This window comes from Echiichthys vipera (genome assembly GCF_963691815.1).
Source record: "Echiichthys vipera genome assembly, chromosome: 11".
In the NCBI taxonomy this organism is placed as follows: Eukaryota; Metazoa; Chordata; class Actinopteri; order Perciformes; family Trachinidae; genus Echiichthys; species Echiichthys vipera.
In genome coordinates, this window is record NC_139836.1 from 13742305 (window position 1) to 13759379 (window position 17075).

Consider the following 17075-nt stretch of genomic DNA (forward strand, 5'->3'; position numbering starts at 1 on the left):
TCGTGCATATTATATGGTTTCACCTTTGACCAATACAGGTGTGGCAGGTGGCATTATATGACAGGCTTGGTCAAAGATTAAAGAGAACATGTTACATTCCACTAAGGGGAGTCTCCTTGACATTCATTGACCGAACAGGCCCATTACCACTCCTTTTACCAACATTTGCAGTGGTTGAGTGATTCTGGAGAAAACAAAATGTCTGACTGCTTACCTTCTTGTTCTGCTTATTTGGGGACAGAAAGGCCGGAATGCAGTAAAATGTTTGCACATCATAAAGTAGCCCATGCTGTTTAAAAGGCGCTGAGGATCAGTGCTAATAGATTTCATCCTGGCTGCTCTTTTGGGACATAGTCACAAGAGGGACTGAAGGACAAGCTAATATTAGACACAGTTATATAGATGGTGGTGGTAATCTGCCAAGATGTCGCCAAATAACAAAGACACATTAGGACAAGGTATATCGTTGTTGAGTTTTGATACTTTCACTTTAGTTATAAAGCACCTCAACCTGCTATATAATAAGAAAAGAAATCTCGCTTTTTTACAAAAATGGACCATAGAGTTAATGATTCTTTTTGTATAGCAATCCCTTGTAATAACTCAGCAGGGACTTTAAAGACAAATTGAGGGGTGGTAGCTCACCTGGTAGAGTGAGTGCCCCACGTAGACTGAGTTCTAGACAGTGGGCGGGTTTTGAATCTCACCTGTGGCCCTTTGCTGCATGTCATCCCCTCTCTATGTGATACAGGCATTAAAAGGCCAAAAAGAAATGATGAATGAGATGGAAAAAAGTAACTCAATAGCCCACTGAGTTTATGGTGGTATGTTTTAATCGCCTGTATTTATTTCACTGTTGGGAGTGATAGCTGTGTGTGTGGTAGGCATGAGGGAAGACCTGTTATTTATTTTGTTTCTTAAAATGATCTCCCACGCACTATGATACTTTCTATCACATCACTGTTGGGTTCACCTCATTTATCTTGCGTCATTCTACCACACAGATGATGAGACTAGAGATTGTAGTGGAGATAGCATGGTAACAAGAAGCCCTGACTTCATTCTTCTGTCACTCTGTGTTTGAGATCAATGAAGGGAAATGTGGGCTTGTGAAATCGCACTTTTACTTATTTGACTTTTCAAATACACCACTCTGAGAGTCACTGTCCTATCATAACATGGTATTTAGGTATTTGCACACGTACGTATGATAATCCCACTGATGACCTTCAATAGCTGAGTGATCGATGTTAATATTGTTGCGACGAATGACAGCCTGTGCGCGTTTGTTTTGAATTAGCCAGCACGAAAAAAAAGTGGTTTGTCTTTGCATACTGGTGCAACACTGGGCATGTGTATGAAGCCGTGTAGCCCAGCCCAGCGAACCCGCCCACCACCCTCCCTCTTCCCTTCGGTGCGTCTCGGTCCGCCCGCAGCAGTCTCCTTCCCCGGCGAGGTTTCACTACAGAGATGGCTGCGAAAGTGTGCAGATCAGTACTCCTGTTGTCCCGGAGCAGCGGAGCGGTGGCCGGCAGCCTCCCCGCACTTGTTGTCTCTTCACGGCGACACCATCAGCACATAAGACCGGTAAGTCCCAGGACGTCTAGTGCGCACAGGGGAGAGGTGTAGCTATAGGACCGGCGGGGCAGGCAGGCTGGACCAGAGAGAGGGAGAGAGAGAGAGAGAGAGGAAAGCGGCGGTGGCGCGGCTGCTGGGGCTTGCTAAGGAAGTAAAGCTAACTAGCCTCAAGATTTTTTTTCACGTCTTTTCTTCATATTTTGTGTTTACACGGAAAGGGGAGATGAGTCATGAAATGTATCCCAACCCGGTGCCGTATGGTTGTTTTAACCCATAGTGGGACGTGGAGCTTTGACAGGCAATGCAGGTTTTTTTTGGAGCCCCGGTTGAAGCCCATCAACACCCCTCTGGCGCTGCCCCGCCGTCTACTGTACAGTCTTCACACACTCTGCTCTGCTTCCACATATAGAAGCTTCATATACCGCTCCCGTCCTTCAACTTTGCAGGCATATCTTTTCCTGTGTGTGTGTGTGTGTGTGTGTGTGTGTGTGTGTGTGTGTGTGTGTGTGTGTGTGTGTGTGTGTGTGTGTGTGTGTGTGTGTGTGTGTGTGTGTGTGTGTGTGTGTGTGTGTGTGTGTGTGTTTGAATGCGATCCCGTCTTTAAGGTGTGGGGTTTGTTTCTGCAGTAGATGTTTGCATTATGTTATGTGCTGTTGCAATAAGGATGTTTGGTGTGTGTGCGTGAGAGAGAGCATATTTTAAGGCGGCAGCTTCAGTAAGGGGGTTTGGTTGACAGTCCATGACCGATGCTTTCCCCCTCATCTCTTTGCTCCCTATACATGGTGTGTGAAACTGCAGCGTCTGGTGTGTTGTTGGTGCAGCAGCAGCAGCAGAAACTCAGAATAATGAACGTCTACCCATGAGCTATAGAGGGGAACAGTTGTGTGCTGCTGAGAGAGGGAATGACAGAGATACTCACTGTTTATTCACACACACACACACACACACAAGAATTCACAGAAACATGGAAGCCCACACTTGGATGATGTCAGACTCCAGCCAGCCTGCTGTTTTTCTGTCCCCTCCCTGTGACTGTTAACTCCAGTCAGATGGGAGATTCCTGGGTTTTCCTGCAAACCGATGCAGCTCCACTGTAACAAAACGTAAAGCCTCAAAATTGCTCGATATAAGCGGAAGGGAAATTGTGCTTACAAAACTGTGTACTGCAATAGTTGCACATCTCGTTACTGCCCCTGTGACCCACTCCCTCTGCTGGAACCACTCTGAGCCTTTTACGGCAGGCAGCTGAGGTGAGGTGCAGGATGGGCTTGAATACGAAAGAATGAGGAAGTCGTTGCAGCTCAGGGCAGAATGGTCCCTTCACTATAGAAATACTGCTGTGAGTTTTCTTTTACCACCTTTCTTTCTTTCTTTCTCCCTCCCTCTCTCTCTATGTATTTGTCTTGTGATCACCTTTCGCTCTTTCTTGTGTTTTTGCTTTCTCACGTCTCATCCCTTATTCAAACACTCGCACACTTGCCACAGGCCATGTGGAATTAAATGAGGCTTCTCTTCCTGTGAAACAGGCCAGCGTGGAGGTTAAGTAGCTGTCAGAATAGACTCACTTGGTCTCCACACTGTCCCCTCTGCTGTCCCCCATTGTGAACTATCACAACAGAACACACTGTGAAGAGGTAATAATCTCCCCTCTTCTAAAACACGTAGGCCTTTTTAAACCTTAAATGATTTATCAGGGGGAGTTGCGTCTCACCATGTCTCAGCAGGGTTGGCCATAATACGTTTTTATTTTATTTCAGTCTTCATTGGTTGTAGTTTTGTTTGCCCGTCATATGTTGTCTTCGTCCATCAAAGCTCTGCTGCAGCAGCTCAGAACGTGGGCCCGGTATCGCGTGACTGTCACGCTTCTGTGCTCATCTGTGAGTCTTCACTGCATTGGGAACTCTCTGTTTCTAGTCTTGTGTAAAGCTGCAGTGGGGACACATACTTATGAGTTGCCCGTCATTAAGCAGCAGTGTCTGTTAGCTGGACACGTATCTCAAAAGACACAAATATGCTGGTGGGAGCTCCGTTTCAAGCAGTGAACAGACTGACTGCTGCTTCCATAACGTGGTGCAGACATGATGGGTCAACTCTCCAGGGATGCAAAAGCAGACTGGGCTCCAGGGTTCACATTTAAACCTGCACCAGATTACTATTGAGTCAGCTGTCATATAAAATGTTGGCAGGGGAGTTGAGTCATTGTAAATAAACAGTCCTTGTAAAAGGGTTTTAGATCACAGGTTGAGGAAGTTGAGGTCACTAGTATGAGCACGCTGAGTTAATATCTCCGTATGTTGTGTCTAAAATGTAGGATGAGCTAAAAAATAAAAAGTACAAGAAAAATCCAAATCCTCTATTCTTTGGTAATTTCTTCCGATTTCAGTCGACGTGTTCATTAAAGTGGAGCAGTTGGTGGCTGTTCTCTTTGAGGCCAGAGGGTCGTAGCCTGCTCTTGGCTTTTAATCCAATCAGTGTAGGAGTAAACTAATTTATCCCTGCTGCCTTCACGGGCTCAGTACTGAAGTTATCCGGATTAGTGTGATAAGAGAGTGACTGTCAGTTTGTGGCTGTTAGAAAGGTGATAAGATGGTTGAACGATTGATAAACCCGTCCACACTGGCAGTTTCATTAATGTAATCCTGGCCTTTATTTATGGGCAAACTGCTTTCTAAATCTATTTATATATATCTGACTGAGAGTAGAAATAGGCGGATTATATGGAGGACAAAACATTTTACTTCATTGTCACATTACCTGTCATTCATTCAGGCTAATTAATGATTTTATTCTTCACTTCGTAGTCTGATGATTGACAGATGTATGGCCCTCTCCCGTATGGAAAATAAGTAATGGCATTTCAGTGCTAAAGCTGAATTTGTTGTTATGATATGAGAGGTTCATTATGACCACCTGCATGTCTGTTCTCAGATCTTATCATACCATGCCTGGTCTGGGAGAGGAATCTTAGTAATTTTGGCCAGTGGCGCAGCTGCACTGTTCCATCTTTTCATTGATATTGGATGCCTATCTGTACAGAGAGGCCATTTTAATGTGCATGAAGTGTAGTTTCGAGGGTTTTCTGTAGTGGGTGAGAAAATTGATTGTTTTCCTGCGGGGTTTCATACACTCTTGCTAGGCTATTCGAGGCAAAGTGATAAGATAGAATTTCAGTTGGTCAAAGATATTATTACAAAAAGTATTGATTTTTTTTGAATGGATCCATTCAGTCCATATACTATGCCATATCCCTGCCATCCTGCTCTTTACATGCTTACATTTTCCACTTCACTATACTGTATATACTGGCACCTACAGTATACCAGCTATTAGGGTTTTCACGATTCTATAAATCCAGGATTCTATTAGACTTCTGATTTTAAAGTCACGATTTGATTACATTTTTGCCATTGTTAGACTATGGAGTGTTTATTCATAACGATCAACGGATCATTTATTTTATACAACTGTCATTCACATTTTTAAACTCATTTTATAAAGGGACCATGTGCAACATTCAGAACATTAAAAGAGCAGTGAAAGAATATTTGCTACATAAATATAGTGTAATAATGGTGTCCTGAGCAGAGAATGAAGTCACTCTCCCTATGTGTGTGTCGTAATCTGAGTTTCTCTGTTGTTTGTTTTGATGGACGGTCGAGCAGTACATGCCTGTTAGTGCACGTGGCTGTGAAAAAATATTATTTCGTATACTGGGGTGAGAGCAGTGGGGAGGCAATCCCAGCCCACTTTTAGTAAAGCTCCTTTTAAGAAGACATTGAATCAAATGTGATATAACCGCCATATTTCTTTGGAATGTACTGTACCACACTAAGGCCATATGATCCAATTTTACCAATTTATTTAATTGCCGATCTTGATTTTCGATCCATTTTCGACTGATTAATGAGAATTGAAATTGTGACACCCCTACTCGCTCTAAGGTATTTTCTTTTTTGCTGTACAGTCAACAACACGAAGAACTAATTCAGGGAAGTCATCCAAGACGTATATATGGACAAGGAACAATGTAAGATATTTAGGGAAAGATAACATAAACTAGCGCTGTCAAGTTGCCAGCATGATGATATAGCTAAGATATAAATATACTATACAGAAAATAGTTGAATGAAACATCATTCATTTGCACACTGGATCATCTAAATCTGGTCTTGGACCATTAATAATTCAAATATTAATTCAGAATCATTACAGTGCTTTAAGCCAGTTTCATATCTATCTCCGCTAAGTTGAAAAAGTACCGACTGCCCTCCACTTCAGTGTTTGAATTCGTTTTAGATAGTGAGTTTCAGAGCAATGAACAGGAAATAGAGGAGATAGAAACCAACCGTGTGTCTCCAGGCAAGTATGTTAGCTCACTCTGCTTCAGTGGAAACCTTCCTTAGTAAGACCAATGTCCAGATACACAATGACTTTATTTCCCTTGATGTATTTGCCTTTATGGAGGACATCAGTGCCCAGTAAAATCTCAGATTGGTCACAAGCGGAGTGACCCCTATGTGTTTTTGCTGTTTATATAGGGAAATGTTTCTACAGCATTGAATCCTTTGTTTTGTTTGTAAAGTGGCTTCTCCCTTTTAGGACTGCTGCTCGTTCTCAGTTGTTTGTGTGTGCACAAGGGATCAGGGTAAAAGGTAAGGTTAAAGGCAGTCTTCTTGTAAACATACGGGAGTTAATCATTTGATCATCATCAAATGTGCAACAAAAGATACTGAAAGATAAAAAATATTGAAAGTTATTGTAAGTGTTGAGCAAAGGTTGGAAGATTATTCAAGATATGAATTTATTGTCTTTCAATGGAATCGATATTGTGAAAACATTATATTGAGATTTCGATACACTATTACTCTGTCACATAAAAGCACATAAACTTAAACTTCCTAGAGAATGCTGACTGGAGTACCTGAGTAAATATCATTTGAAATTGACGTTTTTGTTTTATAATTAAACTTTCCAATGAGATTAACGTCAACTGGATTACATAACCTGTAATTTCTCTTTTGTGAAAAGATATTGTGGTATATTGACATAATGTCCTTCTTCCATATGACCCAATAGACTGGGCAATATGGAAAAAGGCGATCAAAGAAAATATCATTGAAAAGATATAAAATGTCTATTATGTTTATATATATTTTTTCTATCGCCGAAAAACCAGCGGCAGAACTGCATTCTGGCAATATTTACATCATTTGGATTACGTTTTACATTATGATCCTAGTATCAAGTAACAAGTATATAATTCACACAGGGGTATTGAAATATAAAGCACTCATATAGACTTTTCTTTTTTAATTTGTGATTTATGTTGTTATCGAGATATGAGATAATAGATATCTGTATTAAATATTTTGTGCTTATCAACCAGCCCTAGTTGAGTGCAGTGAATAATACAATAGCAGTCTGATCCATTCCTTTAAAAAAACAAAAAAAACAACAACCGTGGAGAAGCAGTATTGTGAGTAAAAACAGATGCTTGTGAAATATGCAGCAGTGACAGAGAGATTTTCCTCCCATATAATAGAATATTATCTGGAAACATTAACATTTACCATCTAGTTAAAACAAAGCACTTCTCGTTTTAGATAATGTTCTACAACTTTTCTGGTATGTTAAGCACGCAGTTATATCGTTTCTGCATTTCCACCACCGATATTAAAGTTGTGAAACGAAAAAAACCTAGACACCACATGTGTATCCAATGCACTTGGGACATACGCTGCTGATGTTTCATTGGCAAACAAGCCTCAATTGTCAAGATGTTCACCAAGGAGTTCAAGGGTGTTTGAACTTGAGCTGTCCTCACTTTCATCTGACAGTTCATTTAGAACTTGTTTGGAATAACTCTATAACTGGGTATGGGCCTGCACGATATAACCTTTATTATATCATTTAGGCCAAGTACCCAGTTATAGCCTACAGTGGGACTAGACATGAGACAGGGTAAGTCATGAACAACATCTGTATGTAGACTAATACTCACTCCCTCAAACTTAAGGGCAAACAGACCTGCACTCCTCATTTTTACCCCTTGCGACTCATGTCTTTAGTGCCATTTGCTGGCATCTCGTGGCAGTGTAGTGAAAATGTCATGGATTGTCTCACCATCGTACAAAGTAACAAGTGTGTGTTGTCATCTTAGTACAGTGATGAAATGCTGATGGCTGTAGTGGCTAGGTTTCTGACAGAACTCCTGTCAGCTCAAATGGCGAACACCCTGGCGGGCAGCAGACGGAGTGATTTCCAATGTCTGTTATATTCTGGGAGTTGTATGGGTGATCTGGCAGGCATTTTGCACTGAAAATGAGAGTGGGGCATTTGTCTGCTGCACCCTTTTTTGGCTATTTTTCATCCTTCTCACTGTTTCTATTACAATTGCCAGGTTGTTGCCAGGTCTGTGAGATGGCTGAGGTAAAGCCTGAGATGCTTAATCAGAGGTCAGTGTTGACATACAGCCGTTCTGAAAATGTAAGGAACCATTGTTGGATAGTGTTTAGTAATAATCACATTACAACATCACCCTTCTAATGCAGATATTTTTCTCTATAGACAGCTGTGGATTTAATCACTATGTGACTGTATCGGTATTCAGCTAATTCATGGGCATAAAGAGAAAAAAACCCTTTGCTACTCCTTCTTAGGCACCACTAGATCTCCAGGCATATGCTTGTGCGTGTCCTGGTTTCCCATTGCTTTCTTCTTATAATTTCTCTGTGCTCTTGGGAGTCCATCCCACTGCAGCACCTGCTCAGCATGGTAACCTTTCTCACGCTCACCAGCTGTTTGCCCTGTGGTCAAAAATAACTGTCCTGGAAAAAAAACAGGTATAGTATTAGTTATTTATATTTGTATTTACGAGTGCAGTACCTGTTGGGAGTGTGTGTCCGTTTGGATTGGGTACAACTGCTTGGCTCCCATTATTGCCGCTTGCAGCATTGTTGGGGGGGCGTGCCCATTCGGAGCTCATGCCCGGTCAGAATGCATGGCGATTCTGGCTGATTGCTTGGTCCCCGGGTAATGCTGCATGCAATGTTCTTAAGAACAGCTCATCCGATCGAATTTACATTCAACACTGCACTCCCTTGGGTACCCAGCAATACACCTGTCGACGTGAAGTTGGTTGGATGAACGTTTCTTGAGATGGTAAATGGACTGCACGAATACCTACACAGACAGAGATTCTTTCGTTTATAGTCTGCTGCTTCAGCGCCACCTATTGGCCAAATGGCACCCAATTTCACGGCCACTCAGCCATCATATCTACGCATGTCCACCAAACGTGGTTGCAATTGCACAACACATTCAGGAGATGTGACATGTTTTTTCACATAAGCTGTATGGACCATCAAAAATATGTTTTTTCCCGGCTTGGTTCAGACATTTTCTGTGCAAAATTTGGTGAAGATTGCTCAAAATTTGTATGAAGAGTAGCAAAAGAATCTAATCAATCTAGATGCAAATGGGTGTGATTTATATGGATAGATTTGCCTGAACCCACAAAATCCAGGGGAAAAAAGGTTGTTCCTTAGATTTATGGTTCAAAGGTTACAGGCCAAAACATAAAGTTTGTTGTTTCTACTATCTGGCTAAATTGCACCCAATTTGACAGTGCACGTCCTTGGATCCCCAGCAATACACCCACCAAGTGGGCAGTAGATTGGATAACTGAAAGAAATAAAAACTGATAGAGATTCTTTGCTTTATAGTTAGACCTATTTAGCAAGTGTGGCTGCTGCAACCCCAACTGTCTGCTTGTATAACAGTACAGTTATTTTCTTAATGCCTCAGCTCCTTGAGACAAGATGCGTCTGTAATCTGCAGTTCATTATGGAGATGCTGTAGCATTGTGATGATTGAGAGACTATTGTGATGGACAAAGTCCTCATTAGTACTCTGGAAACGATTTCACCCTTGAAGTGGTAAATGACTGGTGAACTTCTGCTGTTGGTGTCGACTAATTAACTGCTTCCCATGTCTCTGTGTGGGCCAGAGTGTCTCCATTCAAGTCTGAAAGGGACATTAAATTAGGCCAACGTCTGTAATGTGATGATGGATGGAGGCGATGCTTCGTTACCCCCCCGCCCCCACCTCAAGGAGGGCAGGTGAGGCTGCTGCTAGTACCTGAAGGTCACCAGCAGCACAGCCTTTTGTACTATTAGATATGGGATCAGGCTCATTATTATGACAGCAAAACAAATATGTGGCTATGCTGGGTCCAAATGAGCAGTGTACTGGACACATTTGGCTGGTATGAAGGTCAACTGTCAAAGAATTTGTGACAATTTATGTGAAAGCATTTTAAAGACTGATGTGTTCTGCTGTCATTTTGTGTGGGTCACTGGGTCTTGACCAGTTTGTCTCCGACACACTGCAACTATTAAGTATTGTAGTACTAAATATTTAGTGCCAGAACTGCTTCATATAATGCATATAATGTGTTTAACTTCTGAGTCAGTTTAGATACTATATGTACCACCTGTTTTTTGTTGTTGGCTTTTATGGTCTAAAAAAACCCCACGTCTTATTCATTTATTAATTTTTTACAACTTGATTTACATAAAACCTTGGCAAGTTGAAAAACTACACTCGAGGGAGCAAGAAAAGAACTATGGAGGAACAATATGAGGGGCAGAGAGTCACTTGTGTCTGCAGGCCAGAGAACCTTAAAACTAGGACGACCTTGAATGCAAATGATCATTTTACAAGAATGCTAATATTTGACCTGTGTGTACTTATGTGTTGTTGCCTACCTCTCTTTCATTGGAGGCGTCTCCCCTGCTGGCTCCTCTCTAGGTGCCTTCCCACCATAATTCTCCAGAGAAAGGAGACAAGATGCATTTGCTTCCTGTCGCAGATTGCCCCCACCTTTTTTCTTTGTTGCGTTCAATTTGACAGAAATTTTCCCTGCTAAATATGAAGACTCTCCAATATGCAGCTAATTAGTGGGAGGTGGGGTTGGGGTCCACCTCTCTTTCAGGAAGTATTGCTTGTTTATACCCTTGTTCATACAAGTTCATGGTGAATTGATACAAGCAAAAGAATAGGACAGATGCTGCCTGAGTGCAAGGACAGTGAGAGTGGGTAGTGACAATTAAGCTTTTGATAAATAGGTGCATCATCATCAGCTGAATGAATGCTAACTCCAGCAACTGATGTGTTCAACTCATTATTACTTATTATTATGGTACTTGTCAACAATATTTCCAGTCTCACCAGCTTTTCCCAAAAGCAGCAAAAACATTTCACCTTGCTTTTCTGCCAACACCTTTACTGAGAGATAAGACCATCCTGAATACAGCCGTCTTTCCACCGCATTGTACATCTAGATTTTTCTCGACTAGCTCTTTTTTTTAATTTACCCTCGACAAAAGCTGTGGATAGAAGGCTATCTGGTACTTTTTGTAGTACCAGCTCAGTCAACCTTCCAAATGAGCTGAGCCGGTAAAAAAGTTGGGTCAAAACACTGCAAACCACTGATTTGCCTGACAGAATCGTCACTAGCGTGACTTCCTGCACAAACCGTCAAATTTTAAATAGCCACGCTACCGTAAATAGTGGCCGCAATTGTTTTATTCACTTGACCCAGATCTTTTAAAAATGGCAGCCCGCAAAACTGCACCGTACACTACACCGCACAATTTACAAAGTGCAATTTTTCTTCTGGTTGTAGATATAAGGGCAAGAGCCAGTGTCGCATTAAAGATAATGTCACAGCCGTTCCACATGCGGTCACTATAGCGATCAGTTGAGAGTACCGCTTACACGATGGGGTACTGTCCACAGTGGAAAACGAAAAGAGAGTCAAGTCAAGCAAAGCTGTGACATGCAGTGGAAGCAGGGCATTGGAACGTCTCTGAGCTGTAGATTTGAATAATTGGGCAATGCAGGCACATTGAGTCAAGATTAGATAAACTTTGCATTAAGTAAAAAAACTTAATTAGACTTTTGTGTGTGTTGAGCTTCTCAAATCAGCCCCATGATAGACCTGTATTCTCTCAACCCATTCTGTTCCCCCTTATCTACATTGCCCTGCTTTATCAAATCGAAAACAATATGCTACATGGAATCTGACAGATCTATAGATTACAATTGTGCCGTTTAAAGCTGAAAGCAGTAATATATCAGGGCAAGAGGAGAAATCATCACGACTGTAAGAGAGGCATCTGGTGAGAAGAAACCTTTCCTAGTCACCAGTAAGGTGGCTCTTAATTGTAATTGGTCACATTATGTATGAATGGGTCCTGTTTCAATGATGTAGTAATGGCTGGGAAGTTGTTCAGAGGAATGTTGGGATTGTGTGTTGTGGGAGATTCCCTCGGCCTCAGTCTCACCTCCTTTTCACTGAAGTGAAAGTAGCTGAGAAGGGCTGCTTCTCATTACAGCTCCCCCGTCTCACTGCCGGCAGAACTGAAAGGATTATTGCATATGTCTAAGTACGGAACACAGTTTGCTTCCAAATTGGAGTTTTACTCAGAAGGCCATTTTAAATTAGTAGATGTGTAAATGCTAAATCAACTGCTCCTGCCAACTTCTGAATAGCTATGAATATCAGCACCCTCTAAAATATAATGAGCACCATTTCTCGCAGAACACATCTTAATAAGATCTATCATATATGATGGCGATGCAGGAGAATTTAAGATCCCTGAAAACTAATTTGAGTATAATTGCTCTGTAAATTATTTATGCATGCATATAAGTCAAGAATAATAAGTAATATATTACTAGACATTCAACAACACAAGTCCGCTCCATTGAACCAAAATAGAATACTGCTGACGAACTTTGAAAGCCAAATGTGCACAAATTACTGAACCATTATCATTCAAAGGGGACCCCTGCAAACTTAAATAAGGCTAATAGCTGTCTAATAGCTTGGATGCGCCCCTCACACACACAAGCTCATAAGTAGTACTTTTGTTCCTGCTGGATCAATGTACTGGGTTAATGGCAGGAGGGCATGACATTTTAAAGTTTGTAACACCTTTCTGTGCCCGCTGATTCGAGAGCACAGGCCAGCGTCTCCTCCGATAAAGCCAGTTTATCTCAGAGGACTGATGAGGTCTGCTCTGCTGGAAGGAAATCAGCACGCATTTCAGCGTTTATCTGTGTGCGAAACATTCTGGTGTAAGGTTACCAGGGAAATGAGGGCCCTGCTGGTCATGGTTAACAGGATGTTTGGAGAGCTGTGACATCATCCTTATGTCCAGGTCATTGTGGCTAGGGGGCGTGTGTGTCGACTTAAGAGGAATTCTCTCTCCATGGTGGCTTAGTGAGGCGTTGTGCCAAGCAAGCTGCTGTTTGTTGTTTCCTTTAGCATTGGCTGACTTTGCTACCCTGGGTGGGTTGGCAGACATTAGTTACAGCCGTCATATTAGGATATGTACTGCTGCTCCATGCTTTGTGTCAAGAGCATCAAAGAAGGGTGCCGCTTTAACACATCTCCTCAGGGTGAACGTGTGATTCAGCAGTAATTAAACTTGTCATCGCACATTCTCGCGATCAAAGCAAAAAAAAGGATACAGCAGCATAACAGCGTTTTTGAGAACTGACATTTGAAGTAATTGACCGTTTTTGACCATTAATGGCAAGGATTGTTTTGTGCACACACTTGAGGACACACATGATTAACATTCATAATCATTCGTTTCGAACATTAACATTACCATGAACATTTATTTGAAACGAGTTTCATTGAATAAGGGAGAAGAAGATTGCTAGCTAACAAATATTGGATTTTTTTTAAATTGGCTTGTTTTATGAGGAGGGGAAAACATTCAACATATTCATCAAATCGTCACTATCTAGGCATTAACATGGGCGAAAGCAATCTTTTAACTACGTCATGGGTTTGCAGAACCCCAATCTTCTCAATTCCGCAGTCTTATAACAAAAAAAACAGGTGTATGGGGTCCTTCAAACATGAGGTGTGTCTCAGAAGACACACAGATACATGTGGTTGCCTGGCAGCTGCTCAGAATCAACGTGTGGTCTAAAAGGTCATGATAGGAAACGGGATGTCTGCCACCCTCAAACCAACATAGCAAACTGGAGTGAGGGCAGCTGTCCTCTCCATGGTTGTGTCTCTAGTAGCTACAAGGCCCCCTATTCTAACTCATCAAACTTTTCCCATATTGTCCCTCTTCACTTTTTCCAACAGCTGCCTGCTCTCTGCCTGAAGTGAGCTGTCGACCTCATTACACAACCAGAAGTCAAGAACTAGGAATGATCAGGCTATGAGCACATCATGGGAGTCAATGAGCCTCAGAAAGCAAGACTCTCTGTGCATAGCGCCCAGTTTGTTTGCACTGTAATTACTCAGGTTGCAGCAGCGCCATGGTCGAGACAAGCACGCACAGGGGATTCACCAAAGAGAAGAGAAATAAAGGTGCACCTCACTGCCAAACAATGGACCCTAAGCCCTTAAATCCTGTCGTTTTGATCTGTAATGATGAGCTGGGCCGGGGAGAAAGTCCAACACAAATTGCCCTAGGGACAAATCGGGTAATCTTGATCTTGAATCAAACATGTCTCGCTAAGGTCAAGACAATCTCAATCATAACCCAAACTCATGGGTTGTTGTTGTTGTTGTTGTTTGGTGTGCATGTACAGTTTTTCCCACTGTGCAAGGTGGCGATTCTAATAGCTTTCCGTTTGATAGGAGGCTGGTCTCCTCTGACTACCTAACTGCTAGTTTAAAATGAATCAGGGGTCTGAGCTTTGTGCCCTGTCCCATTTTAATTAACTGCTGTATCAGCACAAGTGGATCAGTGGCTGGAGACACATGTGCAATAACATGCCTGTATTAGAGAGCTCAGCTGAGGTTGTATGGAGGGGGTGGGGAAGGGTCAGATAAGCAGGATGGTCGTGGTGGTGGTGGCTTTTGCTGCCTCGGCACTTTGGAGCCTGGTCCATCCACATCAGTCATTTTAATGGTATTCTATGATATTTCTGTGAGGTTTTGACCAGATAATCCTGTTAGGAGAGTTTTTGGTAGATGTTGCTAGGCCTGGGGAATGTGTACAAATGATCATAATAGATAATATTTTCATTCTATTATTTTCATTGTCGATTAATCCGTCGATTGTTTTCTGGAAAAATGTCGATAAGTCTTTCCCAAAGCACAAAATGACGACGTCCTCAAATGTCTCATTCTGTCCACAGCTCAAAGGTATTGGGTTTACTGTCATAGAGGTGTAAACAAACCAAAAAACATTTACATCTAGACTCATAACCAGTTCTAAAAGGAGAGAACATATCATACTGGTTTTAAAATCACTGCACTGGCTCCCCCTGTCCGTTTTGAAGTGTACGTTAACATTTTCCGATCACTTTTAAGGCTCGTAGGGGGTTAGCTCCAGAATAAATAACTCACACCCTGACCTCCTACGAGCCTGAATGCAACAGGAGATCCTCTGGTAGGTCATTCATGGCCATTCTTCATCCAAATCTAAAAACCAATTCCTCAGCTGAGGAATGACCTGCTGGAGAAGATCAGGGAAGCTAACACATTTTCTTCTTTTAAATTAATTTTGCTTTTTTAATGATTGACATGATCTTTTGTTATATTAAATCTTAATATTATATAAATAAAGGTATTACCGTTTTTATTATTATTAGTAGTACAACCAGATACTGTATACAATTTGAAAGGTATGGAGACCCCATTTTAAAACTGTGTAGAAAATCCTTTTAAAGTTGGAAAAAAAAGTATTGTCTCACAAATGTACTTTTATTGTCAGTTCACCCAACTTTACAACTTGCCAGTCCATCACGTCCTGTTCTAAAACACTGTGCCTTGCCTTATAAAGTGTTCCGCCTTGTCGTATGTGACAGTCAGAAAGGACAATGTGTGAGAGATGCAATCTTGTCTCTGCAAAGGCACCTCCGGGAAGCAGAGCAGTAACTAAATTGCTTATGTAAATGGCTTTGCTGCTGTAATGTGCTGTTGATGAGTTCTCTGAGGTGACAGTCCGACACAGAAGATTTTAAAATTCTTTTGTTCGTTGGATTATTAGAGCATTTAACTCTTGACTGCCGTATCTGCATCAATTTAAGAAGGGATATCGGATAATCACAACACTCCAGATACGGTAGTGTTTGATTTAAGATGGTGCTCATGGTCTTGTTAATGGCAATTGAGAGTGAGTGTTTTTGTTAATGAAAGCCGACGGCCATAATTGTTGTTCCTGGTCATTGAGTTAACGCCATGCTGTTTGTAAGAGATCATCTTTATGGTGCAACTGCAGTGTGTGGTATTAATAAGCATGACATTCATGCAGGCTAATGCTAATTAGCATTATCTGCATGATTGGGGAGGACTTTTCCCTTGAGCCCTGACAGTGTTTTCAAACTGTGACTGTTTCTTTCAAGGTACTGAAATGGATGCTGTGCTGCAGGTGTGTCCAGCTGTTGTACCACAGACCCGAAATACGACACATCTGTCTTTATTTAATCTTTTTAGTGCATGTTCTTATTCATGCACGCACTCGCCTCACACCCTTTTCTCGATCGATCTCTAGGAAGAAGCTGTTGACCTCGAAAACGCCTGTGGTTTTCTCATCCTCATTCCGCACACGGAGGTCAAACAGCAGCGGGGCCACAGAGTCCCACGACCTTCTGCCATAGAGGGTTAGCGGTGACCCTGCTGCCCGCTCTCTTCATGCTGCTGTCTGCCGTGCTTGTGTCATCGTGCCCGGGCCTTGAAGCTTGAAATGCAAGCTTCTCACAGCTTCACACACACAGAACCTGCTTTGTCTTGTGACACTGAGAATTGCTGGTCAGCTGTTTGTGCAGATGCTTTTTCAAAGCCTTTGATTTGAAATGAAGCTGTGAGCAACAAGACAAGCAGCGTGGAGAGGTGGAGATACTAGACATTTCCATTCTTACTATACTGTTACTCATCCTTTGCCAGCTAACTAGGTGCCCTGCCATTCTATAAATAGGATTGAGGTGATGGTGGAGAGTAGACTTTGTTGGAGAATGCATTTCCATGGAGACAGTCTTCATTGGGGCTTTGGCTGTGTGATCAAAGAGCCATTGTGAAGGACAGGATTCTGGGTTTGTTATGATAAAACTACATCTTTAAATTCCTTATCGACAGTGTTGCCATAGCAGTGTGGGAAAGCCAAATTTTGCAACAAGTTTGTTCTTCTTTGCTGGTTGCAGAGGTCGGAGTCAACTCCAAATACCGAGCAGCAGCTTCCCCATTTTGCTTGGGAAACAAAATGAAATAGGCTTCTGCAAGGCTCCTTATGGTTGTGAAGTTTACATCACTCTGCCTCGCTTAGTACCACACACGTTCAGGCTCACAAATTCAGATTGAAATGTTATTTTCATAGAGCAGTCACTGAGAGTAGGAGCATCTGAGGCTTTTTTTGGTTTGCATCGCACTGGAATCTCCTGACCGACACGCAGCCATGTGAGTCACGTGTCCGCCTTACTATAATTGTGCTCCATTACGTTGCTCTTTAGGTATG

At 42.0% G+C, this 17075-nt stretch overlaps 1 protein-coding gene across 2 annotated transcripts in view; it reads left to right on the forward strand.

The window, feature by feature from the left end:
• The first annotated feature begins 1452 nt into the window (after positions 1–1452).
• mcu (mitochondrial calcium uniporter) overlaps positions 1453–17075 on the forward strand; it is a 59321-nt gene continuing 43698 nt past the window's right edge. The window contains exon 1 of one of the 2 annotated variants that reach the window (XM_083923315.1): positions 1453–1587. In XM_083923315.1, coding sequence (XP_083779441.1) covers positions 1471–1587 — 117 coding nt within the window. In that variant the 5' untranslated portion in view covers positions 1453–1470. The remainder of the gene's footprint in view (positions 1588–17075) is intronic. The other variant, XM_083923316.1, reaches the window with a different exon arrangement.